General features: G+C 72.5%; 4 protein-coding genes and 1 long non-coding RNA gene across 7 annotated transcripts; 2 read left to right on the plus strand and 3 right to left on the minus strand.

Annotated features, from left to right (window-relative positions):
* Positions 1-61: 61 nt before the first annotated feature.
* On the minus strand, positions 62-8,596 carry MTA2 (metastasis associated 1 family member 2). 3 transcript variants are annotated; one of them, XM_087735295.1, is made up of 18 exons: positions 8,112-8,596; positions 7,085-7,152; positions 6,896-6,989; positions 6,194-6,311; positions 6,027-6,090; positions 5,814-5,931; positions 5,624-5,726; positions 5,453-5,552; positions 5,171-5,359; positions 5,010-5,084; positions 4,820-4,878; positions 4,617-4,714; positions 3,169-3,308; positions 2,870-3,098; positions 2,686-2,775; positions 2,038-2,240; positions 1,293-1,441; positions 62-490 (listed from the first exon to the last, which is right to left on the minus strand). In XM_087735295.1, the coding sequence occupies exons 1-18, from the start codon at positions 8,137-8,139 to the stop codon at positions 322-324; spliced, it is 2,094 nt and encodes a 697-aa protein (XP_087591421.1). In that variant the 5' UTR covers positions 8,140-8,596; the 3' UTR covers positions 62-321. The 3 variants fall into 3 exon arrangements, with proteins under 3 accessions (XP_087591421.1, XP_087591423.1, XP_087591422.1); XM_087735297.1 differs by having other exon boundaries at positions 2,095-2,240; positions 8,112-8,595; XM_087735296.1 differs by having other exon boundaries at positions 2,089-2,240; positions 8,112-8,595.
* Positions 8,597-8,612: 16 nt separating this feature from the next.
* Positions 8,613-17,962, minus strand: EML3 (EMAP like 3). The gene is made up of 23 exons (XM_087735290.1): positions 17,917-17,962; positions 16,568-16,726; positions 16,133-16,421; positions 15,740-15,847; positions 15,221-15,249; positions 15,087-15,113; positions 14,874-14,997; positions 14,332-14,481; positions 14,196-14,265; positions 13,654-13,764; positions 13,483-13,578; positions 13,248-13,382; positions 13,028-13,166; positions 12,803-12,954; positions 12,416-12,541; positions 12,196-12,327; positions 11,527-11,594; positions 11,186-11,274; positions 11,001-11,098; positions 10,828-10,915; positions 10,003-10,101; positions 9,785-9,915; positions 8,613-8,954 (listed from the first exon to the last, which is right to left on the minus strand). Exons 1-23 carry the CDS (start codon positions 17,945-17,947, stop codon positions 8,760-8,762), a joined length of 2,646 nt encoding a protein of 881 aa, XP_087591416.1. The 5' UTR covers positions 17,948-17,962; the 3' UTR covers positions 8,613-8,759.
* Positions 17,963-20,560: 2,598 nt separating this feature from the next.
* On the plus strand, positions 20,561-21,866 carry LOC148051749 (transcriptional-regulating factor 1-like). The gene is made up of 5 exons (XM_087735300.1): positions 20,561-20,570; positions 20,934-21,123; positions 21,217-21,353; positions 21,428-21,531; positions 21,611-21,866. Exons 1-5 carry the CDS (start codon positions 20,561-20,563, stop codon positions 21,860-21,862), a joined length of 693 nt encoding a protein of 230 aa, XP_087591426.1. The 3' UTR covers positions 21,863-21,866.
* A 7-nt stretch (positions 21,867-21,873) lies between these two features.
* LOC148051750 (uncharacterized) lies at positions 21,874-22,428 on the plus strand. The gene is made up of 3 exons (XR_015699455.1): positions 21,874-22,020; positions 22,150-22,199; positions 22,325-22,428. It is a non-coding gene; the product is annotated as an uncharacterized LOC148051750 (long non-coding RNA).
* An 89-nt stretch (positions 22,429-22,517) lies between these two features.
* B3GAT3 (beta-1,3-glucuronyltransferase 3) lies at positions 22,518-26,136 on the minus strand. Its single transcript, XM_087735343.1, has 5 exons — positions 26,006-26,136; positions 25,731-25,899; positions 24,785-25,115; positions 23,490-23,780; positions 22,518-22,806 (listed from the first exon to the last, which is right to left on the minus strand). Exons 1-5 carry the CDS (start codon positions 26,085-26,087, stop codon positions 22,708-22,710), a joined length of 972 nt encoding a protein of 323 aa, XP_087591469.1. The 5' UTR covers positions 26,088-26,136; the 3' UTR covers positions 22,518-22,707.
* Between the last annotated feature and the right edge of the window lie 324 nt (positions 26,137-26,460).

Raw genomic sequence — 26,460 nt, forward strand, 5'->3', positions numbered from 1 at the left:
CGCCCGGGATCTCTCCGCCGCCCCCCCCGCCCCCCCCCCGGTGCCGGTTGTTGGTTCCCGGTGAAGAAAAAATCATCGGTTTTATTTCCTGTCGCTACAGAACCGGGACAGCCCGAGATACAAAACCGGGGGCGTTGCTCCACGTACAAAAGGGGCCCGCGGGGGTTGGGGGGTGGCGGGGGGCTCCGGACCGGCACCGGGACCGGCACCGGGACCGGCACCGGGACCGGCACCGGGACCGGGCCCCCCCCGCCCTCGCGCTTTCTATAGAAATAAAAAAAATACAAAAGGGGCCCGGCCCGGTGGCGGGGGGAGGGGGGCTCAGTCCTCCAGGACGATGGGCTCGGAGGTGCTGGCGGGGTGGGGGGGGGCGGGGGGCGCCAGGGCCCCCCCGGGCCGCAGCGGCAGCCCCGGTTTCACCTTGAGGGGCAGGTTGGGGCGGCGGGCGGCGCGGCGGAGCTCCAGGTGCGTCAGCGCCTTCCGCAGCGCCCTGCGGGGGTGGGGGGGTCAGGGGTGGCTCCCCCCCCTCCCCATGGCACCCCCCAGATCCCCCCCTCTGCCCCATAGCACCCTGTAGTCCCCCCGTAACCCCCCACTCCCCCCCGCCCCACGGCGCCCCACAGCCCCCAATCCCCCCCGCGCCCCAGGGCACCCCATAGCCCCCTCCCTCCGCCCCGTAGCCCCCCCCCCACCCTCTAACACGCTGTAGCCCCTCCACAGCCCCCCAGTCCCCCTCCTCTGCCCCAGGACACCCCATAGCCCCCCCATAGCCCCCCCACCCTCTAACACCCTGTAGCCCTTCCATAGCCCCCCAGTCTCCCCCCTGCCCCAGGACACCCCATAGCCCCCCCCCAGCCCCCTAGATCCCCTCTCCCTCCCCCCATAGCCCCCCCAGCCCCCCAGATCCCCTCTCCCTCCCCCCCATAGCCCCCCTATAGCCCCCCCACCCTCTAACACCCTGTAGCCCCTCCATAGCCCCCCCAGTGTTGTCCCTCCCCCGCCCCAGGACACCCCATAGCCCCCCCAGCCCCCTAGATCCCCTCTCCCTCCCCCCATAGCCCCCCCCCAGCCCCCCAGATCCCCTCTCCCTCCCCCCCATAGCCCCCCTATAGCCCCCCCACCCTCTAACACCCTGTAGCCCCTCCATAGCCCCCCCAGTGTTGTCCCACCCCCAGATCCCCTCTCCCATCACCCCATAGCCCCCCAGAGCCCCCTCCGGCTCCTCCCCCCCAGCCTAGCCGCAGCCCCGCGCCCCCCCCAGCCCCGTGTGGGCCCCCCCCTCGCCCCCCAACCTGGTGTCCTTGGTGGCCACGAACACGACGGGGTTGGGGGCGTCCGCGGGGTTCAGCTTCTGCCGTTTGCTGGCGGGGGGGGGCCCGGCGCGCAGCCCCGCCGCCAGGGGGCGCCCGTTGGCCGAGAAGGGGAGGCCCGCGGCCCCCACCTGCGCGGCAGCGTCAGGCCCCGCCCCTCCGCCAATCACACGCCGCTTCCCCCCGCCCCTCCGCCAATCACACGCCGCCTCCCCCCCCGCCCTGTCAGTCACCCCCGAGCCCACCCCCCCCCCCGCGCATCCTGCTCCCCTGTCAATCACCCCAGTCCCCGCCCCCAGGCCCTTTCCCTGCCAATCAGGGCCAGCCCCTTTCCCGCAGGCCCCGCCCCTTGTCAATCACCCGACCCCCCAGCCAGTCCAAGCCCTCTTCCCAGGCCCCGCCCCTTGTCAATCACCCCACGCCCCCCAGCCAGTCCAAGCCCTTTTCCCAGGCCCCACCCCCTGTCAATCACCCCAGGCCCCCCAACCAGTCCAAGCCCTTTTCCCAGGCTCCACCCCCTACCCATCAATCACCCCAAGCTCCACCCCCTGCCAATCACCCCAGACTCCACCCCCAACAACCCAATCCCCTTCCCCAACCCGCAACCCCCAGCTCCCATCAATCACCCCAGGCTCCACCCCCCTGTCAATCACCCCCAGCCCCTCTCCCACAGGCCCTGCTCCCTGTCAATCCCAGGGAGACCCCGCCCCCCCCGTGCCCCCCATACCAGGGGCTGGTGGCCCTCGCCGCCCCCTCGTAGCCCCCCAGCGCCCCGTACCCGTACCCGGGGGGGGCGGTGGCCCTCGGTGGCCCCCTCGTAGCCCCGCTTGCCCACCAGCCCCGCCAGCCCCCGGCTCTGGCTCAGCTGGTTCCGGTTGATGGGGGTCTTGGTGCCTCGCGGTGTCTTCGGCTTCAGGGGGGCCTGTGCCGCTGGCGGGGGGGGGGGGGGGGCCAGGGGGTGCCCCCAGCCGCACAGCACCCCCCCGCCCCCCCCAGCTCCCAGTCAGAGCCCTAAAATCCAGCCCCATGGCCCCAGCTGGCCCCCAGCCAGCCCCCCGTGGCCCCCAGCACCCCTGGAGACCCCCCTCCTGCACCCCACTCCCCCAGGGACCCCCCCTACACCCCTGGAGACCCCCACCCCACCCCTGGGGACCCCCTCCCTGCACCCCACTCCCCCAGGGACCCCCCCCAGCACCCCCAGGGATCCCCCCCAGCACCCCACAGCCCCAGGGACCCCCCCGCTGCACCCCGCACCCCCCGGGACCCCCCTGCACCACACAGCACCAGGGACCCCTCCCCAGCACCCCACACCCCCAGGGAGCTCCCCCAGCACCCCACAGCCCCAGGGACCCCCCCCTGCACCCCAGCCCCTCACCCAGCTCCTTGACGATGGCGGCGAGGGGCAGCCGGGCCAGCGGGTGAATCTTGAGGGGAGCCTTGGCGGCCTTGGGCAAGCGGATGGAGCCTGCGGGAGGGGCGGGGGGAGGTGAGGAGGGGGCCGCCGCCGCGCCACCGCGCCGCGCGTGTCGTCCCCCCCCCCGCCCCAGCCCGTCCCCTACACTCGGCCTTGATGGCGTTGGCGTTGATGGGGGCGTAGGGGCGGCGGGCGGCGCGGCGGGGCTGCAGGACGTCGCGGCAGAGGCGGCGCGCCAGGCGGGTGAGGCGGGTGGTCTGCAGCAGGAAGGTCTGGCGGTTTTTGGCCAAGAGCTTGGCGCGGCTGGCGCTGGTGGTGTAGGGAGAGAGGCTCTGCGCTTCGGGGCGCGAGAGGTGACCCCGCGAGTGCGGCTCCTGCGAGGAGGGGGGCGGTCAGCGGGCTGGGGGGCTGCGCACCCCCGCCCCGGCCCGCCCCGGGGCTCACCGAGGCGCTGCGGGCCGCCCCCTCCAGCTGGGTGGGGGTCTTCAGCCCCCCGTACTTCTTCCAGTAGATCCAGCACGAGGCGCAGAGGCGGCACTGCATGTTGGGGGGGCCCCAGGCGTACCACTGGGCGGACTGGGTGGCTGTGGGAGGGCAGGGGGTGGGCACGGAGAGCCCCAACACCCCCAGCCCCTATAGCTGCCCCCTGTACCCCTATATAGCCCTGCTCCTGCCTCACAGCCCCTATAGCTGCCCCCCGTACCCCTATATAGCCCTGCTCCTGCCTCACAGCCCCTATAGCTGCCCCCCGTGCCCCTATATAGCCCTGCTCCTGCCTCACAGCCCCTATAGCTGCCCCCCGTGCCCCTATATAGCCCTGCTCCTGCCTCACAGCCCCTATAGCTGCCCCCCGTCCCCCTATATAGCCCTGCTCCTGCCCCACAGCCCCTATAGCTGCCCCCCGTACCCCTATATAGTCCTGCTCCTGCCTCACAGCCCCTATAGCTGCCCCCCGTACCCCTATATAGCCCTGCTCCTGCCCCACAGCCCCTATAGCTGCCCCCCGTACCCCTATATAGTCCTGCTCCTGCCTCACAGCCCCTATAGCTGCCCCCCGTACCCCTATATAGCCCTGCTCCTGCCTCACAGCCCCTATAGCTGCCCCCCGTGCCCCTATATAGCCCTGCTCCTGCCTCACAGCCCCTATAGCTGCCCCCCGTACCCCTATATAGTCCTGCTCCTGCCTCACAGCCCCTATAGCTGCCCCCCGTACCCCTATATAGTCCTGCTCCTGCCTCACAGCCCCTATAGCTGCCCCCCGTACCCCTATATAGCCCTGCTCCTGCCCCACAGCCCCTATAGCTGCCCCCCGTACCCCTATATAGTCCTGCTCCTGCCTCACAGCCCCTATAGCTGCCCCCCGTACCCCTATATAGTCCTGCTCCTGCCTCACAGCCCCTATAGCTGCCCTGCTGCCCCTCAACCTGCCCCCTCACCCCCATATGCCCCCACTCCTGCCCACGCCCCCCTCCCACCCCTATAGCCCCCCGCTCCTACCCCTGTAGCCCCCCCTCCAGCTGCCTCCACCCCATCCCCCCACTCCACATCTACCCCCCGTCCTGCTGCCCTCACAGCCCCCCCGTCCTGCCCAGAACCCAGACCCCCGCCTCCGCGTCCCCCCCTCCCCCCAGCCCAGGACCCCCCATTCCCCTGCCCCAGGACCCCCAGCCCCAGCATCCCCCCACCCCAGGACCCCCTCCCAACCCCAGGAACCCCCACCCCAGCATCCCCCTCCTTCCTGCACCCCAGGACCCCCCCAGCCCAGCGTCCCCCCCATTCCCCTGCCCCAGGAACCCCCCCAGCCCAGCGTCCCCCCCACTCCCCGCACCCCAGGACCCCCCAGCTCAGGACCCCCCACTCCCCGCACCCCAGGACCCCCCAGCCCCACTGACTGTGGCAGCTCTCGCAGTTCAGCCCCTTCTGGAAGCCGGCCCCGTTCATGCCGGGTTTGGAGCCCACCGAGATGATCTGGTTGGGGTTCGGCTTCGTGCTGCAGAGAAAGGGGGGGTCAGGGGGGGTCGGGGGGGTCTATCTGCCCCCCTCCCGCCTAGGAGGGGGTCCAAGCCCCCCCGGCAGCACCCCCTCCCCAACTCACTAGGTGGGGATGTAGACTTGCTTCAGCTTGCTGTCCGCCTCCGCTGCCTTCAGCCTCTTCTGCGAGCAGAGACGAGGGTAAGATGAGGGACGCACAGTGGGGGGGGGGGTCTTGTGGCGGCCCCCCCAAACCCCAGCAGCCCCCCCAAACCCCAGCAGCCCCCCCCAAACCCACAGCAGCCCCCCTTTACCTGCTGGATGTAGCGGTCGGTGGTCTTCCACATGTAATAAAACTGCACGATGCTGGCCAAGGACTTCCAGGGCAGCTGGGGGGAGAGGAGGGGAGCGAGTCCTCGCGCCGGGGGGGTTCCTTCGCCCCGTGCCCCCCACCCTGTGCGGCCCTCCGACTCACAAAGTCCTGCCGGATGTCGTTGAAGTCCTTCCCGTACTTTTCCAGCGCCTCCTCGAAGAGCATGGCCTCGGAGGCCGACCACTCTTCCATCTCGTCGCGGCAAAGCACCGGCCCCCCCTGCGGCACCAGCGTCGACATGGCCTTGGCTAGGTCATAGCCGTTGCGCTGCAGCGTGTCCATGGCGTGGAACTGGGAAAGGTGGGGGGCACAAAACGGGGAGGGGGGATCAGGAGGAGCCCCCCCGTCACAGAATCGGGGTCCCCCCGGCCCCCCGAATCTCACCAGGGTGATGTCCCGGGAGGCGGCGGCGGCGCTCATGTGCAGGCTGGGCTGCCGGATGGAGCTGCTGCAGTCCAGGGCGCGCGCGAAGGTCCCGACGGCTCTGGGGGGGACACAGGGGGACATCAGCGGGGGGTCCCCCACATCCCTGCCGCCCCCCCGGCTCCAGCTCACCGTGCCACCACCAGGAACTGGTCGATTTGCCGGTCCGTCAGGGGGTTGTCGGGGTCCCACACCTTCATCTCCATCTTCTGCTGGTTTCGGTTGTCTGATTCACCTGGGGGGGGAGGGAGGGGGGGGTCAGGCTGAATCTCCCCCCCCACGCACACCGCGGCATCCCCCCACTCCACGCAGAGCCCCCCACCTTCAGCCAGCCGGTCTGGGATTTCCGCCTGGTACTTGCAGCCGACCCGGATCTCGCCCTGATCGGCCAGGAGGGTTTTCTGGACGGGGTCGAACACCAGCGAGTAGAAGAAGCAGTCCTGGGGCGGGGGGGAAAGGCAAGGGGGGGGCTCAGCTGGGTGAGGGGGGGGCCCCAAATAAGCCCCCCGTGCCTTTGGGGGGGCGTGGGGCTCACCTCCTTCTCCAGGTACTGGCCCAGGATGTCGGTCTCGTTGAGGAGCGTCACGCTGCACTTCCCCCTGCGGGGCACAGAGAGTTGGGAGGGGGGGGCGTCACGGCGAGGAGCAGCCCCCCCGCCACCCTGGAGCCCCCCCGCCGGGCCCCCCGCCGCCCGGCACGCACCGTATGTGGGTGGCCGGCAGCGACTCGAACTGCCGGGAGAGGAAGAGCTCGCGGTGCTTCAGCTGGTGACGCTGCTGCTCCGTCATGGTGGGCTGCTTGGACTCCTCCTCGAACTCGCCTGGGCGCGGGCAAGGGGGGGGGTCAGAGGGGGCTCCCCCCCTCCACCGCCGAGCAGGGAGGCGCATTGTTCTCCCAGCAGCCCCCCCCCGGGATTTTGGCAGCGGCCCAGGCCGAGGGGGGAGCGAGGCGGGGGGAGCCCAGCCCTGCTCCCAGGCGCGGGAAGGCCGCTGGGGGTGGGGCAACCCCGGGGGCCCCCCCATCAGGGCCAGAACCTCCCCACTCTGCCCGCGGGGAGGGGGGGGGCGTTGAGGCTGGGCTGGGTGGGGAAGCTCTGCTCCGCCCCCGCATCCCACCCCCACCCCCCAGGGTGTGTCTGTGACCCCAAATTGGCAAGGCCCACCCCCCCCGAATCACCCCAGGGACGGCAGACTGGGACAAACTGGGGGGAGCAACCCAAGTTTGCGGGGCTCACAGACCCCCCCCAGGGAACCGAATGCCCCGAGGCAGGAGCGGCGGCGGCAAGCCGGGATCTGCCCCCCTCCCCGCCACACCCCAGCCCTGGGGCAGGGTGGGGGGCGCAGCCGCAGCCCCCCCACCGCCGCCAGCGGACCCCCCCCGCGGGGCGCAGCAGCCCGCACTCACGCGCATTGCTGTCGGCCAAGCTGTTGAGGCTGCTGGAGATGTCCCGCCGGCGGAAGAGGCAGACCACCTTGGCCTCCACGTTGCCGTTGGCGGTCTGGGGGGGGCACGCAAAGGTGAGGAGGGGGCAGAAGAAGCCCCCCAGGAATGGCGGGGCACTGTGCCCCCCGCCCCGGGGAGGTGGCTCCTCACCTTGTTGAGCTCCTCGATGCGGCGGACGAGGTAGGGGTTGCTGGAGGAGTTCTCAAAGTAGACATAATCTACAGGAAAAAAAAAAAAAGGGGGTTCGGTGAGGGAAGCCCCCCCTCTAACAAGTAAGGGACCCCCTTTCTCCTCTCAAAAAAATTGGGGGGGGGGCTTCTCACAGACCCCTTCCTCCTCATGGGCACGGGGGGCTCCTCGTACCCCATGGGGCTCCCCCCACCTCAACGGGACCCCCCTGTGCCTCGGGGAGTCCCTGCTGCTCACAGACACAGCCCCCCCCTTCCCCTCACCGACACCGGGACCCCCTTTCTCCCTCACCAAAATACACCACCCCCCCCGTACAGACCGGGGGTCCCCCTGACACAGGCCCCCCCCCAGAAAGCAGGGGGAAGGGGGTGACACCCCCCCCCAGAATGTCGCCCACCTCAGAGACCCCCATTCCCCTCATAGTCCCTCCCCCCTCCATGGCCCCCCCTCCCCTCACAGACCCCCCTAACCTCCTCACGGGACCCCCCATCCCTCACAGACCCCCCTAATCCCCTCACAAACCCCCCTAATCCCTCATGGGACCTCCCCCATCCCTCACAGTCCCCCCCACCCCTCACGGACCCCCCCAATCCCTTCATGGGACCCCCCAGTCTCCTCACGGACCCCCCTAATCTCCTCACAAACCGCCCTAATCCCTCACGGGACCCCCCGTCCCTCACAGACCCCCCCCCCCCCCCTCACAGACCCCCCCAATCTCCTCAGAGACCCCCCAATCCCCTCACGGGAGCCCTCTCCCCTCACGGACCCTCCCGTCCCCTCACAGAACCCCCCCCCCGCCCCTTACAGACCCCCTAATCCCCTCACAGACCCCCCTAATCCCCTCACGGGACCCCCCCTTTCCCTCACAGGCCTCCCCGTCCCTCACGGACCCCCCTAATCCCCTCACGGGACCCCCGTCCCCTCACAGACGCGGCCCCCCCTTCTCCCCTCTCGGCCCCGCTTCCCGCCTCCCCCGGCCCCCGCTCACCGCCGACACGGTACATGTTGGCCGCCATGGCCGCTCGTTCGGCCGCGCTACCCCCAGGCCCGGCCCCGGCCGCGCTTCATCGCCTCCCGCTCCCGCCGCCTCCGCACCGGCACGACCCGCTCGGGCACCTCCGGAGCGACTCGGGCGGCTTCGGAACAAGCTCGGCGCGGCCTCGGGCACTTCCGGAGAAGCCTCGGAACCTTTCGGAAGAGGCTCGGAAGGGGTTCGGGCACCTCCGGAGAAACCTCGGGACGACTCGGCCCGGCCTCGGGCACCTCCGGAGAAGCCTCGGCGCGGACTCGGGCCACTCCGGAAGAGCTTCGGGACGCCTCGGGCTCCTCCGGAAGGGGCTCGGCAAGTTCCGCCAGAGCCGAAGCGCTTCCGGAAAGGGGTCGAGGCCGGAGGGGGGGGAAGCAACCTCGGGCGGGCTCGGCAATCTCCGGCGCTTCCGGGAAGTGGGCGGGCCGTTTCCGCGGCGGCAGGAAGCAGGCGGAACCGGGCCCCTGACCCCAGGCTTTATTGGTGCCTCTCACAGTGCAGCGTGAAAATGGGGGGGCCCCGAGCCCCGCCTTGGTCCCCAGGAGGGCGAGGAAGGGAGGGAGGAAGAGGAAGCAGCCGAGGAAGAGGAAGCGGGGAGGAAGGGGCGGCTCAGCGCGGGTCGGGGTCCCCCCCAGGCTCTGGGGCGCAGGGCGAGCGGCCGCAGGGCGGGGGCGGCCCCCCCAGCACCCGCCACTGGAAGACGCTGGTGTCCTTGCCCCCCAGGGAGACGAGGTGGCCGTCGTCGTGGGTGAAGCGCACGTTGGTGACGTGGCTGCCGTGGCCCCCGTACACGTGGCTCGGCGCCTGCGGGGGCCGCGAGCGCGAGCGTGAGCGTGCCCGCGCAGCCGGCCCGGACCCCGTGCACCAACGCGTGCCCGGGCCCACGTGCCCCGCGGCCGGGGCTGCTCCTCGCACGCGTGTTGCACGCACACACCCCCCCCGCCCCGGGCACACGTGTTGCGTGTCCCGCTTGCGCACGTTGCGTGCACACATCCTCCCCTTGCACGTCTTGCGTGCACACGTCCTCCTCTTGCACGTGCGGTGCACGCCCGCTTGCATGTCTTGCATGCACACGCCCCCCCTTGCACATATGTTGCACACCCTGCTTTGCATGCACACACCTCCCCTTGCATGCGTGTTGCACGCCCCTCCTTGCACGTCTTGCACGCACCTGTCCTCCCCTTGCACACATCTTGCAGGCACACGCCCCCCCCTTGCACGGGTGTTGCACGCACACGCCCTCCCCTTGCACACACGCACCCCTTGCAAGCCCGTGCCCTCCCACAGCCTCTCCCCTGGCCCCCCTTGCACCCCCCAACCCACCCCACCCAGGGGTCCGCACGCCCCGGCCCCCCCTGGCCCTCCCAGGACCCCCCCCAGCCCCCCCAGCCCACCCCAGGACCCCCTGGCCCCCCGAGGACCCCCGAGGACCCCCCGAGGACCCCCTGCCCCCCAGGACCCCCGGGCCCCCCAGGACACCCCAGGACCCCCCGGCCCCCCAGCCCACCCCAGGACCCCCCGGGCCCCCCAGGACCCCCGAGGACCCCCCTGGCCCCCCCAGGACCCCCCGGCCCCCCAGCCCACCCCAGGACCCCCTGGCCCCCCCCAGGACCCCCCCGGCCCCCCCAGCCCACCTTGGGGCGAGCGCAGGGGTACTGGAAGAGATGAACTTTGCAGAAATCATCGGCCACGGCCACCACGCGCTCGTGGTGGGACCGGCACAGGGAGTTGATGTCGGTGCCGTCCGAGCCGTCGGGCCAGACACCTGCAGGGGACACCGGGGGGGGGTCAGGGGGACCCCCAGAACCCCCCCTGGTTCCCCCCCCCCGCCCCCCGCTCCCCCCACGCTCACCGAAGACGTGGAAGCCCAACACGCAGGTGTAGGACGCCCATTCCCGGTCCCGGCTCTCGAAGCGGTTGCGGAGCAGTTTGCAGCCCCCGGCGATGTCCCCTGGGTGGGGGGACGGGGGCAGTGAGACCCCCCCAGACCCTGGGGGGGGGGGCACACCAGCCCCCACTCCCAGCAGGGTAATGGGGTGCCCACCAGCCCCTGGGGGGTCCTGGCAGGGTAAGGGGTTGCCCATCAGTCCCGGGGGGGGGGGGTCCCAGCAGGGTAAGGGGTTGCCCATCAGTCCTGGGGGGTCCCGGGAGGATAAAGGGGTGCCCACCAGCCCCTGGGGGGGGTTCCGGCAGGGTAAGGGGGTGCCCACCAGTCCCTGGGGGGGTCCCGGAAGAATAAGGGGGTGCCCACCAGTCCCTGGGGGGTCCCAGCAGGGTAAGGGGGTGCCCACCAGCCCCTGGGGGGTCCTGGCAGGGTAAGGGGTTGCCCATCAGTCCTGGGGGGTCCCGGCAGGATAAAGGGGTGCCCACCAGCCCCTGGGGGGGGTCCCGACAGGGTAAGGGGGTGCCCACCAGCCCCTGGGGGGTCCCGGAAGAATAAGGGGGTGCCCACCAGTCCCCTAGTGGGGGTCCCGGCAGGGTAAGGGGGTGCCCACCAGCCCCTGGGCGGTCCCAGAAGGATAAGGGGGTGCCCACCAGTCCCCTAGTGGGGGTCCCGGCAGGGTAAGGGGGTGCCCACCAGCCCCTGGGGGGTCCCAGAAGGATAAGGGGGTGCCCACCAGTCCCCTAGTGGGGGTCCCGGCAGGGTAAGGGGGTGCCCACCAGCCCCCCCACTCACAGTAAAGGATCTCGTAGTCCCCCGAGTTGGACATGACGAAGCGGCCGTCCTTGGACCAGTCCAGGTGGGTGATGAAGCTGGAGTGGCCCTGGGGGGGGGGACGGGGGGACAGGAAGGGGTGTTGGGGACGCCAGAGACGGGGGGGACCCCCGGAGCCCCCCGCCGACTCTCACCGTGCAGCGCCCAAAGCGGGTGTATTTGCGCCCGCCCTCGGTGACGCTGTAGATGTAGATGAAGTTGTCGTGGGAGCCGATGGCCAGGAAGGAGCCGTCTGCGGGGACAGGGAAGGGGTTGGGGACGGGGAGGGGGACACGCGGGGTGTCCCCACGGCAGCGGGGGGACAGGGACGGGGGCTCACCCGGGGAGAACCGCACCACCGAGAGCTGCTCGTTCCCGTCCGAGCCCCCAGCCAGTGGCTGCTGGGTCGCCGTGTCCAGCACCAGCCACCTGCGGGGACAGCGGGGACACGGGGGGGGGACAGACACGGGGACATGGGGAGGGGGACACAGGGGGACGAGGGCACAGGGGGACATGGGGACCACGGGGTCGGGCAGGCTGAGGCCACCGGCCCCCCCGTGTCCCCGGCCCCCCTGTCCCTGCCCTCCCACGTCTCAGCCCCCCTCCTCATGCCCCTGGCCACGGCCCTGTCCCCCCCCCACGTCCCCCCCTCTCCCCCCCCCGCTGTCCCCCGTCCCTCACCGCCCCGTGTGCAGCCCCACGGCCACCACTTGCCCCCCGGGGTGGAAGTCAGCGCAGAGCCCCGTGTCCTGCGGGGGATGGGGACGTCAGGGGAAGGGGATGCCGGCCCCACAGCCCCCCACATACCCCCACACCAGCCTCCTGCCCCCCAGACCCTCTGTACCCCCCATCCCAGCCTCCTGCCCCCCCAGACCCTCTGTACCCCCCATCCCAGCCTCCTGCCCCCCAGACCCTCTGTACCCCCCATCCCAGCCTCCTGCCCCCTCCAGACCCCCTGTACCCCCCCATCCCAGCCTCCTGCCCCCCCAAACCCCCTGTACCCCCCATCACAGCCTCCTGCCCCCCCAGACCCCCTGTACCCCCCATCCCAGCCTCCTGCCCCCCCAGACCCTCTGTACCCCCCATCCCAGCCTCCTGCCCCCCAGACCCTCTGTACCCCCCATCCCAGCCTCCTGCCCCCCCAGACCCTCTGTACCCCCCATCCCAGCCTCCTGCCCCCTCCAGACCCCCTGTACCCCCCCATCCCAGCCTCCTGCCCCCCCCAAACCCCCTGTACCCCCCATCACAGCCTCCTGCCCCCCCAGACCCCCTGTACCCCCCATCCCAGCCTCCTGCCCCCCAGACCCCCTGTACCCCCCATCCCAGCCTCCTGCCCCCCCAGACCCCCACCTCCAGCGCCAGGCTCCAGGCCAGCGCGTGCTCCTGCCCATCCCACAGGCAGAGCTGCCGGTCGTGGCCGCAGGTGAGGAAGAGGCAGCAGCTGGGGTGGGTGGCCAAGCCCCACACCTCGTCCGTGTGCCCCTGGCGGGGGACAGGGGGGGTCATCACCCCATCCCCATGGTGGGGAGACCCCCCCCGCCCCAGCACCCCCCCCCCTCCCTGGCCCAACCTGCACGATGGGGGTGAAGCCAGCGGCCAGCGTCCCCCGCAATAGGGCGTTGCGGGTCGTCCCCACCAGCAGCTCGTCCCCGGGTCCCTCCGCAATGGTTCGCACCGCCCCGAAACGCTCGGGGAGCTGGGGGTCAGGGGGGGTCAGGGGGGGCACCCCAAAACCCCCCCTTCATGGTCACCCCCACCCCAAAGCGCTCAGGGAGCTGCGGGTCAGGGGGGGTCGGGGGGGCACCCCAAAACCCCCCCTTCATGGTCACCCCCACCCCGAAGCGCTCGGGGAGCTGGGGGACCAGGGCAGGTTCTGGGGGCCAGAGCAGGGTTTGGGGGGGCTGGGGCAGATTTTGGGGATCTAGGGAGGGTTTGGGGGGGGGGGCAGGTCCCCCACCTCGGCCTCCTGCAGCAGGGCCAGCTCGGGGCTCCAGCACACCACCCGCCGGTCCTTGCCGCCGCCGCTCAGCACCGTCCCGTCTCGCCGGCGGCACAGGGCGAAGATGCTGCCCTCGTGCGCCCGGGTCTGCTGCCCGATCTGGTACGTCTCTGCGGAGCCGGGGTCAGCCCCCGCAGCCGCCCCGGCGTCCCTTGTCCCCCCGTCCCCATCCCCGTCCCCCACCTTTGCCGCCTTTCCCCGGCGTCCGGCCGTCCCCAGCGGCGCGGGTCCAGGTCAGGATGTTGCCCTCGGAGTCACCCGTCAGCACGTCCCCGGCGGCGTCGAAGATGAAGCACTGGATGAATTTGGGCTTCTTGTACTTCTGCGGGGAGGGGACATGGCAGCGTCAGCACGAACCCGCTCCCCCCGGACCCCCCCAGTCCCCTTGGGGCACCCCGCTCACCCCAAAAATGCCCTGCTTCTTGGTGAGGGTGGCCCCGCTCCACGTCCAGAAGTAGACGTGGGATTTGCCGCTGGTGATGATGCTGCTGCTGTCTTGGGGGTTGAACTCCACCGTCAGCACCGACTCGTTTGTGCTCTGCGGGGCGGCGGGGGGCAAACCGTCAGCCCGGATACCTGGGACCCCCCCTCGCCCCGGATGCTGGGGTCCCCCCATCCGGACGCCTGCGTCCCCTCACCTTCACCTCCGCCTGTTTGATGCCGCGGGCGCAGTCCCACACCGACATCATGTGCTCGTTGGAGTCGTCTACCACGCAGAGGTAGGCGCCCTGGTCCTGGGGGGACAGGGGTGAGGGGGACGGACGCGGGACGAGGTGGGGGGACAGAAGGACGGGGGGACGCGGACTCACGGCGGTGGAGAAGGCGAGGGAGCCCACGCCCCGCTCGAAGCTGCCGAGGCCGATCTGCTGCAGCGTGAGCAGCGTGGCCGAGTCCCAGATGTGGACGATGGGCTGCAGCGGCTGCGGAGACGGCGCGGGTCAGGGGGTCCCGGGGGGTCCCATCCCACGGTAGGGGGGACGCATAGCCACATATCCCACGTATCCCCATCCCATCCTCTCCTCGTCCCCATCCCGGGCGCTGTCCTATCTTCATCCCATCCCAATCTCATCCCCATCCTGTCCCGTCCTGTCCCGTCCCATCCCATCCCTGTTCAATCCCCATCCCATCCCATTCCCATCCCATCCCCATTCCATCCCCATCCCATCCTATCCCCATCCCATCCCATCCCCATCCCATCCATCCCATCCCCATCCCCTCCCCATTCCCATCCCATCCCACCCCCATCCCATTCCCATCCCCATCCCCTCCCCTCCCCTCCCATCCCATCTCATCCTCGTTCCCATCCCCATTCCCATCCCATCCCATTCCCATTCCCGCCCCCACCCCATACCTTCCCGTCCTTGTCGACGCCGGCCGCCTGCCCCGTGGCGACGCGGAGGCGGTCGGGGTGCACGGCCAGGCTGCGGGGGGAAGCAGGGGGTGAGGGGGGGGATGGAGCCGGGGACCCCCCCCCACCCGGGGCTCACCAGCGCACGCAGTCGCTGTGGCGCAGGTAATGGCGCTGGCGGCGGTGCGGGACGTGCAGGAGGATGACGACGCAGGCGATGAAGTACACCAGCTCGCCCGAGGCCAGCACGTGGAGGTTGGAGCGGCTGTCCCGGCCCCGGTACCCGTAGCTGGGCTCCGTTAAGGGATGCAACGGGTGCGGTGGGTGGGGACGCACCCCCCCGAGGGGGACCCCCGGGTGGGGATGGGATGGGGACCCCCGGATGGGGACCCCCAGAGAGGGATGGGACCCCCAAAGAGGGATGGGACCCCCAGAGGCAGATGGGGAGGGGGACCCCCAGATGGGGACCCCCAGAGAGGGATGGGGACCCCCCCAGAGGTGGATGGGGACCCCCAGAGAGGGACTGGGATGGGGACCCCCAGATGGGGACCCCCAGAGAGGGATGGGGATAGAACCAGGGACGGGACCCCCAGAGAGGGATGGGCGCACCCAGACGGGGCCAGGGATGGGGCTGGGGACCCCCAGACGGGGGGGGACGCGCCATGGGGGGGTGCAGGATACACCCAGTCGAGCTGGAGGCGCTCGGGGGGCAGCTCGGCCCGCAGCCCCCCGTAGGGGCCCAGCCCCGAGGGCACGTACATGGTGATGGGGCGGCCCCGCAGGAACATCTTCACCGACACCCCCTCTGTGGGGCGGGGACGCCGGGGGTCACCCCACGGCCCCCGGCCCCCCGCCCCACGGACGGATGGACGGACAGATGCCCCCGAGCCTCACCCAGGTTGTAGTTCCCGCGGCGCGACCCTGGGGAGGGAAACGGTGTTACACCCCAAAAATGAGCCCCCTGCACCCCAATAATGACGCCCCCCCACACCCTAAAAATGACCCCCCCCCGGCCCCCCAGCACCCACCTGGGCTCAGGGTGGGCTCCTTCGGGCGGCTGCCGGGGAGAGGCGGTGTCAACGGGGGAGTGAGGGGGTGCAGGGGGGATTTGGGGGTGCAGGGGGGGATGAGGGGGTGCAGGGGGGGTTTGGGGGTGCAAGAGGGGGAGATGAGGGGTGCAGGGGGGATGTGGGGGTGCAGGAGAGGTTTGGGGGTGCAGGGAGGATGTGGGGGGAATGTGGGGGTGCAGGGGGTCTGTGGGGGTGCAGGGGGGAGATGTGGGAGTGCAGGGGTTCTGTGGGGGTGCAGGGGGGATGAGGGGTGCGGGGAGAGATGTGGGGGTGCAGGGGTTCTGTGGGGGTGCAGGGGGGATGAGGGGTGCAGGGGGGAGATGTGGGGGTGCAGGGGTCTGTGGGGGTGTGGGGGAGACGTGGGGGTGCAGAGGGGACGGGGGTGCAGGCGTGGTTGGGGCGCAGGGGGAACGAGGGGCTGCGGGGGGGGCTGTGGGGGTGCATGGTGGGTTTGGGGGTTCGGGGGGGGCCCCCCACCTCTCGGGGCTCCCCGCCTGCAGCAGGAGGTTGGCGGACGAAGCCGCTTTCCTGCTCAGGCGCTGCCGGGGGCTGGCGCTGCTGGAGGAGGAGCTGTGCCTGCGCAGGCTGGGGGGGACACGGGGGGGACACGGGGGGCAGGGGGGGACGGGGGGACACCGTCAGTGAAGGGTTAACACCCCCCAGCTCTCAAACCCCCCCAAATCCCACCCTAACCCCAACACCATCCTCCCCGGGGACCCAGGCCATCGGCCCCCAGCCCCTCTCCCCACAGCCCCCCCACTTTCCCAGCGGACCCAGGCGTCCGCCCCCCCCAGCCCCCCCGAGGGGACCCAGCCCCCCTCCCCTCCCCCCACAGCCCCCCCCCAGACATCGGGGGCCCCCCATCCTCACAGCTCTTTGCGGGCACCCCGCGGGGCCGGGCTGGGGGCCGCCGGGGGGGAATCGGGTGCTGGGGGCTCTGGGGAGGCCGGGGCGGGTGCCGGGGGACACGGGGGGGACCCCGGGGGGGGTGGCTCCTGCGGGGTCCCCTGGTCCCCGCTGGCTCCCGACGCCTCCGGGGTTGGGGCTGTCTCCTCCGTCTGCGTCCCCACGCTGACGGCTCGGGGGGGTCCGGGGGGGGCCGGGGGGGGCCCGTTGGGGTCCAGTTGCAGGAAGGGCTCCGGGATGGCGCCATTGGCAGCTGGGGGGGGGAGAGGGGTCAGCGCCCGAGACCCCCGCCGCCCCGCAGACCCAGGTGTCCGGGGGGACCCAGGCTTCCCGACAAGGGACCCCATGGCGGGGGGAGACCCCAGCACCCAGGGCGGGACCCCGGCGTCGAGGCCTCACCGTGGGGCAGGTGCGGCAGCAGCCGGGGCAGGTGCTGGTCGTAGAGGCCGAGGCGCCGGAGGGCATCTGCCAACGCCGCTTTCACCAGCGCCAGCTCCTCCTCGAGCCGTCGCAGCCGCAGCTCCAGGGGGGCCGGGGGGCCAGGGGGGCCCGGGTCACCTGCGGGAGGGAAGAGCGTGACACGGTGCTGCCTGGGGACCCAGGCGTCCGGGGACCCCGGCTCCACCCCAGCACCCAGGGACCCAGGGGTCCGGGTGTCCCTGCTCCACCCCATGCACCCCACTGCCTCAGGGTCCCCCAGGGACCCCCAGGGACCCATGGACCCCACTGCCCCAGGGACCCAGGGGTCCGAGTGCCCCTGCACCACCCCATGCACCCCACTGCCCCTGGGACCCCCAGAGACCCTCGGACCCCACTGCCCCAGGGACCCAGGGGTCTGGGTGCCCCTGCACCACCCCAGGACCCAGGGACCCAGGGGTCCGGGGACCCCTGTGCCATCCCAGCACCCAGGGAGGGACCCAGGCATCTGAGGACCCCTGTGCCACCCCCCAGCACCCAGGGACCCAAGGGTCCGGGTGCCCCTGCTCCACCCCATGCACCCCACTGCCCCTGGGACCCCCAGAGCCCCCCAGGGACCCATGGACCCCACTGCCCCAGGGACCCAGGGGTCCGGGTGCCCCTGCACCACCCCAGGACCCAGGGACCCAGGGGTCCGGGGACCCCTGTGCCACCCCAGCACCCAGGGAGGGACCCAGGCATCTGAGGACCCCTGTGCCACCCCCCAGCACCCAGGCACCCAGGGGTCCGGGTGCCCCTGCTCCACCCCATGCACCCCACTGCCCCTGGGACCCCCAGAGACCCTCGGACTCCACTGCTCCAGGGACCCAGGGGTCCGGGTGCCCCTGCATCACCTCAGGACCCAGGGATCCAGGTGTCTGGGGACCCCTGTGCCACCCCAGCACCCAGGGAGGGACCCAAACGTCTGGGGACGCCTGTGCCACCCCAGCACCCAGGGACCCAGGGGTCCGGGCGTCCCCACTCCACCCCATGCACCCCAGGGACCCCCGGTCGCCACTGCCCCAGGGACCCAGGCATCCGGATGCCCTGGTGCCACCGCCCAGCCTCTCCCCCCAGACCCGGCGCGGACCCAGGGGTCCTCCCCCCCAAAACCCGCCAAGCCCCATTTCTGGGGGGCAGTGGGGTGTGTGGGGCCACCCTGGGGCTGGGTGGGGGGGCGGCAGGGGGTCCCTGGGGGGCCGGTGGGATGGAGCGGGGGTCCTGCCGGAGGAGCCCCCCGCCAACGCCCCCCCCCCCCGTTAACCCCTGGCTGCCCGCGGGGCCTGGCTCACCGCGGAGGCCGCGTTCCGGCTCGGGCTCCATGGCGGGCGAGCGGCCGGGGCCCACGCGAGGCCTCGGCCGCGGCCTCTGGCTCCACCGCCCCAGGAAGCGCCGCGGCGTCGCCGAGTCATTTCCCCTTCGCCGCCCTGGCCTGATCCTGCGCCCGCCGCTGCCTCCACGGAACTGGGGGGGACACCGGGCCTCGGGGGGCACCCATGCACCCCACTGTCCCCCCAGGGACCTGGGCGTCCCGGGGGGACCCCGCTGCCTGGGTGCCCCCCACGCACCCCCCAGCCCCCCCCAGGCTCCCCCCAACCCCTGCCGCGCTGGCTGTGCCCCCCGCCACACTGGGGGACCCCAGGATTTGGGGTGAGGGGCTATGGGTGCCCCCTGGGCACAGCCGGGACCCCCCCACCCTTTTCCATCGCCACCCACGGGGCCGTCGCCCCGGGGGCGGCGATGGGGTAGGGTTGGGAGGGACCCGTCCCCCCAATAAATCACCCTCCCGTGGGGCTGGGGGACCCCCATCGCCCCCCTCCGCCTCACTCAGGGTGGGGGGCTCAGGCCCGGATGCCTGGGTTTGCTGAGGTGGGGGGCACCCCATAACCGTGGGGTGCGTGGGGCAGCCCCCACCCGCCCGGTTTCGGGATGAATTAGGGCACCGCGTCCCGGCACCCCGAACCCACAACAAAGGGCACCGGCGGCCCCGATTCATCCCGAAAGCGAAACGTCGCCTGCGTAGGGGACCCGGGCGTTCGGGTGCTGCACCCCCTTCCCCGGGCCTGGGACAGGGACCCGGGCGCCCGGGCGCAGCCAGCCCCACGGGCCAGCGTGGGGACACCGGTGTCCGGCTCTACGCACCCCCTCGGGGGACCCGGGCACCCCCCCAAAGCTGGGGTATGGATGTAGGCATCCGGGTGCCGTACCCCACCCAGGCCGAGCACCCGCATCCAGGCTCGGTGCGCACCCCCGGGGCTGGGAGCAGGATGTCGGGGTGCCGTGCGCCCCCAGGCCGGGATACGGGGGTGCCCTTTCCACCCCCCCGCTCCTGCCCCGGGGGCAGCTCGGCCCCCGCTTTGCCCTCCCCCGGGATGGGGGGGCGGGGGGCAGGTGTGAGCTGGGGCCGCATCCTGCACAGTCATAGCGCAAGCGGGTTCGGGGCTGCGCCTCCGGGAACAGCCTCCGCTCCGCTGTGCGCGCCGGCTCCCGCCTCGGCGAGGGGACGGGGCGAGACCCCGCTGCAGGTACGGCGGGGCCCGGGACACCTGGGTCCCTTTGGGGGGACAACGGGGTGGCCCAGGGACAGCCGGGACGCCCGGGTCCCTTGGGGGAACCACGGGGTGGCCCAGGGACGGTTGGGACCCCTGCGCCCCTTGGCGGGACAATGGGGTCCATGGGGTGGCACAGGGATGGCTGGGACACTTGGGTCCCTTGTAGGGACAACGGGGTCCGTGCGGTGGCCGAGGGGCCACTGAGTCCCTTGGTGGGACAACGGGGTCCATGGCGTGGCCCAGGGATGGCTGGGACACCCGAGTCCCCTGGGGGGACAACGGGGTCCATGGGGTGGCCCAGGGACAACTAGGTTCCTTGGGGGGACAACGGGGTCCATGGGGTGGCCAAGGGGCCATTGGGTCCCTTGGGGGGACAAAAGGGTCCACGGGGTGGCGAAGGGGCCACTGGGTCCCTTGGTGGGACAACGGGGTCCATGGGGTGGCCCAGGGACCGCTGGGTTCCTTGTGGGGGGGACAATGGGGTCCATGGGGTGGCCGAGGGGCCACTGAGTCCCTTGTGGGGACAACGGGGTCCATGGGGTGGCCCAGGGACCGCTGGGTTCCTTGTGGGGGGGACAATGGGGTCCATGGGGTGGCCGAGGGGCCACTGAGTCCCTTGTGGGGACAACGGGGTCCATGGGGTGGCCCAGGGACGGCCCGGACGCCTGGGTCCTCACCTGGGGGTGGGGGCCACCCCCTGCACCCCGGATACTGGGGGCTGCCCCCTGCGGGGGGTCCTTGGGCGGGGGGGGAGTGGGGAGGGGGTCCCCCCGCTGCCACCCCACAGCCGGGGGTCCCCGAGCTCCCCCTCTCACCCATCTCCTCCCCCGCAGCGCCATGGAGCCGCAGCTGGGTCCCTACGCCCCCCTGTACCCCCCCGCCGGCCCCTTCCCCACCGTGGGGCAGCCCCACTGGGACCCCCGGCCCCCCGAGACCCCCCTGGGCCCTGGGTGCCCCCCCGGGACGAGGGACCCCCCGGCCGCTTGGACCCCTTCTCCCAGGCCTTCGCCGGCCGTCTGCCAGGCAAGGCCTGGGGGGCCGGGACCCCGCCGGCCGGGGAGGTCACCCCAGCCCCGGGCTACTTGCCCCTGCCCTACGGTGGCCCCCCCACCGAGGAGCCGCCCCCCACCTGCCTCTACCAGGACCTGCAGCCCCCCCCCTGCACCCCCCCTGCACCCTTCCAGGGCCCAGGTGAGCCCGGGGGGGGGGGGGCTCGGATGCCTGCGTCCGCTGAGCCCGTTTTTGGGGGGGGTCTTTGGGGGGGTGCAGCCCTGACCCCCCCCCTTCTGTTCCCTCCTCCCATCGCAGCCCCGCAGGGCCTGGGGGGTCCCGAGGGTTTCGCCGGGCTCCTGGGACCCCCGGACTGGGCGCCCGACGGGGCGCGATGCTGCCAGGTGAGCGCGGCCGCCTGGGGGTCCCCTGGGGGGGGGGACACACACACACGGGGGCACCCCAATGCCTGGGTGCCCCCCGGTGCCTGACCCCCCCCTCCGTCCCCTCCCCGCAGGACCCCAGCCGCTATTTCAGGGGTGCCGAGTTGCCTTTCCCCGGGGTCCCCCCATGGCCGGGGGGGTCCCTGGGTGAGGGGGGGGGGGGCTGCGAGCTGAGCCCCCCCTGGGCAGGGGGCACGGCCCCCCCCGAGGTGAGACAAGCCGGAGGCCTGGGTCCCCCCCCGTAGCGGGGGGACATGGGCTCCCGGCCGCCTGGGTGTCCCCCCCCCGTGCCACCCCCTGACCCCTCTCCCCTCTCTCCCGCAGGCCCCCCGCCCCCCCGCAGCGAGGGCTGGGCCCCCCCATACCGGAGCCGCTTGGGTTTGGGGGGGGGCCCCCCCCGCTACCGGCCGCCCCCCATGCTGGACCCGGGGCGCGGGGGGCCGGGGCTGTTTGGGGGGCTCCCGGTGGGGGGCAGCCCCCCCGGGGCCACCGACCCCCAGCGCCTCTCACCTCCGTGAGTCGGGGGGGCCGGGGAGGGGTTGGGGGGGGCGGGGGGGGGGGGGGCTGCCCTGTCAGCCCCCCTCTTTTTGTGCTCCCCCCCCCCCAGGCAAATCAACGTGGGCCCCAGCTTCCAGGCAGCCGTGCCGGCGGTGGAGGGCTGCGGGCAGGACCCCCCGGGGGGGGCCACGCTGGCCTGGAGCCCCTGGCCCGGGCTGGAGGGGGACCCCGAAACCCAGCAGCAAGGTGAGACCCCCCCTCTCCGGCCGGGGGTGGGGGGTCCCGCCTGTGGCCCCCCCCTCACCTCGGGCCCCCCATAGTGGAGACCCTGCTGGACCTGGCCTGCTCCAGCGCCCTGCCCGGGGGGGGCACCAACCGGGAGCTGGCCCTGCACTGCCTGGCCCGCGCCGGCGGCAGCCTGACGGTGAGGGGGGGGTGCCGGGGGGTTTGGGGGTGCCCCCCACCCCAGCACCCTGAGACCCACCGCGTCTGTGCCCCCCCAGGGCGCCCTGGAGCTGCTGCTGCTGGGGACGCCGGCCTGGCTGCGGGCGGACCCCCTGGCCGGGTACCATTACACCGGTGAGGGGGGGCCGGGTAAGGGGGATCTTGGGGGGCCACCGTGGGACCCCCCCCAGACCCTGACCCCCCACCTGCGCCCACAGGCAGCGACGCCTGGACCCCCCGGGAGCGGCGGCTCTTTGCCAAAGCCCTGGCACGGCACGGGAAGGACTTTGCGCGTATCCAACAGGCAGTAAGGGACACCCCTTGCCCCCCCCCCCCCCGGCACCCCCATTCCCACAGGGTCACCCCAAAACCCGCCGCCCCCCCCCCCCAGGTCCCCTCCAAGCGGACGACGCAGTGCGTCGAGTTTTACTACCTGCACAAAGCGCGGCTGGGACGGGCGCGGAGGCAGGTACGGGGGGGCCGGGGACACCCCACAGCGCCGGGGGACTCCTCCCGGATTTGGGGGGGCACCGAGGACCCCCCCCGCGGTTTTGGGGGGCACCGGGGACCCCCCCCTTCCCACCTCTCTCTATCCCAGACGCCACCTGAAGCCCTCGGCTCCCGCTTTCCCTGCAAGCTCTGCGGCAAGTATGCGTGGGGGCGGAGGGGGATTGGGGGGCCCTGGATGGGGACTGGGGGGGGCACAGAGGGGGCTGGGGGGGCCACATGGGGTGCTGCCCCCCCACTGCACCCCCATTTTCCCCCCCCCCCAGGATCTTCCCTAAGATCAAAAGCCGCAACGCCCACATGAAGATCCACCGGCAGCAAGAGGGTTGGGGGGGGCCCCCGCTCCTGCCCCCCCCGTGGCCCCCTGGCCCCCCAAACGTGGGGGGGGGCACGCAGCAGCCCCTGGCGTGAGGCGCCCACCCCCCCGGAGTGGGGTCTCCCCCCCCCCCCAGACACGGATGAGGACGGAGCGGGAGATTTTATTGCGGAGATGACACTTGGAGCCCCGTGGGAAAGATGGGGGGGGGCCCTGTCGATAAATAAAGTCCGAGTGTCCCCGGGGGGGCGTCCCCGCGTCCGATGCGTCCCCGGGAAGGGGGTCCCTGCGGTGCCGGGGCACGGGGGCGCGGCGGCGGGGGGGGGGGGTCCCTCACACCTCGATGTTGGCGTCCGAGCCCCGTCCCTCGCGCTGCAGCTGCTCCTCCTGCCGCAGCTTCGGCTTCTCCGTCCGCGTGTGCCACACCAGCACCTGGGGGGGGGGCACGACGTCAGCGGGGCCCCCCCAGTGCACCCTGTGCCCCCCCAGCGTGCCCTGCACCCCCTGGGGACCCCCCAGCCCAGCCTGCGCCCCCCAGCACCCCCCAGCCCAGCCTGTGCCCCCCAGCACACCCCCAGCCCAGTCTGTGCCCCCCAAGACCTCCCCCCAGCTTGGTCTGTGCCCCCCAGCACCCCCCAGCCCAGTCTGTGCCCACCAAGACCCCCCCCAGCCCGGTCTGTGCCCCCCAGCACCCCCCAGCCCAGCCTGCACCCCCCAGGACGCCCCCAGCCCAGTCTGTGCCCCCAGGACCCCCCAGCCCAGCCTGTGCCCCCCAAGACCCCCCCCCAGCCCGGTCTGTGCCCCCCAGCACCCCCCAGCCCAGTCTGTGCCCCCCAAGACCCCCCCCCAGCCCGGTCTGTGCCCCCCAGCACCCCCCCAGCCCAGCCTGCGCCCCCCAGGATGCCCCCAGCCCAGTCTGTGCCCCCCAGCACCCCCCAGCCCAGCCTGCGCCCCCCATAACCCCCCAGCCTGGCCCATGCACCCCCTTCACCAGACAACGAGCCCCCCAGCGTCCCTGTCCTGTCACCCCCCGCCCCCAGGGGACCCCCTCAGCGCCCACCCCACCCCCAGGGACCCCAGACCCCCCCCCCCCAAGGGTCCCCCTCGTCCCCCACCTGGGTGCAGTTGTCGGCTTTGGGCTCCAGCTCGGCGGGGGAGACGAGCCCCCCCAGCAAACTGCTCTCCAGGTAGCCCCGTTCGGCTTGGGGGTCGAAACGGGCGGCGGGTCGCGCCAGCAGCAGCGGCAATCCCACGGCAAAGCCGGCCATATCCAACGGGAAAGGACGTTCCGGTTTCCAGGCGGTGTGGAAACCCACCACCCGGCCCCCCGCCACCAGCGGGCGTTCGAAACGGAGGCCCCCCACCAGCCCCACCGGCCAGACGGCCACGCCGCGGGTGCTGCGCATCTGCGGGGGGGGAAAGCGGTCGTCAGAAGGGGGGGGGGGGAGGAAATGGGGGGGCTGGGGAGGGTTGGGGGGCTCAGGGGGAGCGAGGGGGGCCCACGGAGCAGCACGGCCCCTCCAAGAGGCGCAGGCTGGGTGTTGAGGGGCAAAACGGAAAAGTCCGGGGGCTCGGGGGGAGTTTGGGGGGAACTGGGGAGCTCTGGGGGGTAGGGGGGAATTGGGGGCTCTAGGGGGGTTAAGGGAGTTTGGGGGGAATGGGGGGGCTCTGGTGGGCTTGGGAGGGAATTGGGGGACTCTGGGGGGTTAAGGGAGGTTGGGGGGAATTTGAGGGGTGCGGGGGGAGTTTGGGGGGAATTGGGGAGCTCTGGGGGGCTTAGGGGGAATTGGGGGGCTCTAAGGGGGGTTAAGAGAGTTTGGAGGAGCATTTGGGGGCTCTGGTGGGCTTGGGGGGAATTGGGGGGTCCTAGGGAGCATTAGGAAAGTTTGGGGGGGGAATTTGAGGGGTTAGGGGGAGTTTGGGGGGGACGAGGGGGGCTCTGGGGGGCTTTAGGGGAGTTTGGGGGGAATTGGGGGGCTCTAGGGGGGTTAAGGGAGTTTGGGGGGGACGAGGGGGGCTCGGGGGGTTAGGGGAATGTAGGGGGAATTGGGGGGCTCTGGGGGGAAATTGTGGGGGTTAGGGAGGAGTTTAGGGGGAACTGGGAGCCGTAGGGGAGTTTAGAGTGAAACTGGGGGGGCTCTAGGGGAGTTTTGGGGTGAATTGGGGGCTCTGGGGGGGTAGGGGAGTTGGGGGGAATTGGGGGCTCTGGCAGGAGTTTAGAGGGAACTGGGGGGCTCAGGAGGGTTTAGGGGGAATGGGGGGCTCTAGAGAGCATGGGAGGGGGATCGGGGGGCTCTGGGGGTGTTAGGGGAGTTTGGGGGCTCTGGGGGGAGTTTGGGGGGGAATTAAGGGGGCTCTAGGGTGAATTAGGGGAGTCTGGGGGGGTCAGGGGGGTCTGGGGGGCCCCCACCTCCTCGAAGAGCCGCAGGCTGTAGGTGTTGTCGTCGTCGGCGAAGTAAACCACGCCGCTCTCGCCGGGCGCCCGCGTCTCCCGCAGCCACTGCAGCGCCAGGTTGCGCTGCTCGACGCCGCGGGGTCGCAACCAGGGGGGGTCCCCGGGGCGGCGGCGACGTTCGGGGGGGGTCTCGACGTTCAGGTGGGTGAAGGGGACCCCGCTACCGGCCAGCAGCCCCCCCACCAGCGCCGTGGGGGCCGCCGCGTCCTCCACCACCACCCAGTGCAGCGCCCGCACGTGTAACAGCGTCTGCGACAGCCGCACCAGCTCCGCCTTCTGCACCGGCCTGCGGGGGGGGGGGAAATGGGTCTGGGGGGGTCCGGGGGGGTCATGAGGGGGTGATAGGGGGTCCTGAGGGGCTGCTGGGGGTCATGGGAGGGCTGGGTGGGGTCCTGGGGGTCACAGGGGGGCTGGGAGGGGCCACAGCAGGGCTGGGAGGGGTCCTAGGGGGGTGCTGGGGGGCTGCTAGGGGTCATGGGGGGGCTGGGAGGGGTCCAGGGGGTCACGGGGGGCTCCTGGGGGAGTCCTGGGGGGCTGGGAGGGGGCCTGGGGGGCTGCTGGGGGTCACGGGGGGCTGGGGGGTGCTGGAGCCAAGGAGATCGGGGGGGCAGTGGGGGCGCAGATCAAGCTGGGGGTGGCCCAAGCTGGGCTGTGTGGGGGAAATGGGTCTGGGGGGCCAAATTGGGCTGTACTGGGTGGAATGGGGAGGGCAAATGGGTCTGGGGGAGCCAGGCTGGGCTGTACTGGGTGGGATGGAGGGGGCAAATGGGTCTGGGGGGGCCAGGCTGGGCTGTACTGGGCGGGATGGGGAGGAAATGGGTCTGGGGGGCACGCTGGGCTGTACTGGGCGGGATGGGGGGCCAGGCCGGGCTGTAGGGGACTTTGGGGGTGGGGGTCTCACCTGGCGTAGGTGGGGGTCACCACGTAGATGGTGGGGAGGGCCCGGCCCCCGCCCTGCGCCCGGGGCTCCCCCCGGGCCCCCCCCCCCCGCAGCTCCACCAGCAGCCGGTCCCGGGCCCGGCCGCGCCGTCGCTCGGCCCGCAGCCGCTGGGAGCAGTCGCAGGGCTGCCCTGGGGGGGAGGGACGCGTTGGGGGGGGTCAGGGAGCCGGGGGGGGGGGGGCCGGGACCCCCCAGGGCGGCGCCGGGGGGGGGGGGACGCCCCCAGCCCCGCTCACCGAGCTGCAGCAGGGCGCAGAGCAGCCCCACCAGCGACACCACGAAGTAGACGATGAAAACGTTCTTCAGCTTCACCCGCATGGCAGCGCGGCGGGGGAGGGGCGCTGGGGGGGGGGCGGGGGCTGGGGGGGCGGGGGGGGCGTGAGGGGGCTGGGGGGGGGCTGGGCCCTCAGGCGCCTGCCTCGGAGCCCCCCAGCCTGGCCTCCCCCCCCCCCCCCCCAGCCTGCCCAGTACCAACACCCAGCTCTCTCTCTCTCTCCCAGTACATCCCAGTAAGCCTCCACCCCCCCAGTACGTGGCCTGTATCACACCCCAGAGCTCCCAGTCCCTCACACCCCCCCAGTGGCTCCACCGCCCTCCCAGTGCTCCCAGTCCCCCCTCAGTGCTTTCCCCACTCCCCCCCCCAGTTCCTCCAACACATCCCCAGTCCTCCCAGTCCCTCCAACCGCCCTCC

The sequence above is a fragment of the Nipponia nippon genome, unplaced genomic scaffold (genome assembly GCF_047370975.1).
Source record: "Nipponia nippon isolate SJK-2023a ecotype South Korea unplaced genomic scaffold, ASM4737097v1 scaffold_55, whole genome shotgun sequence".
Lineage (NCBI taxonomy): Eukaryota > Metazoa > Chordata > Aves > Pelecaniformes > Threskiornithidae > Nipponia > Nipponia nippon.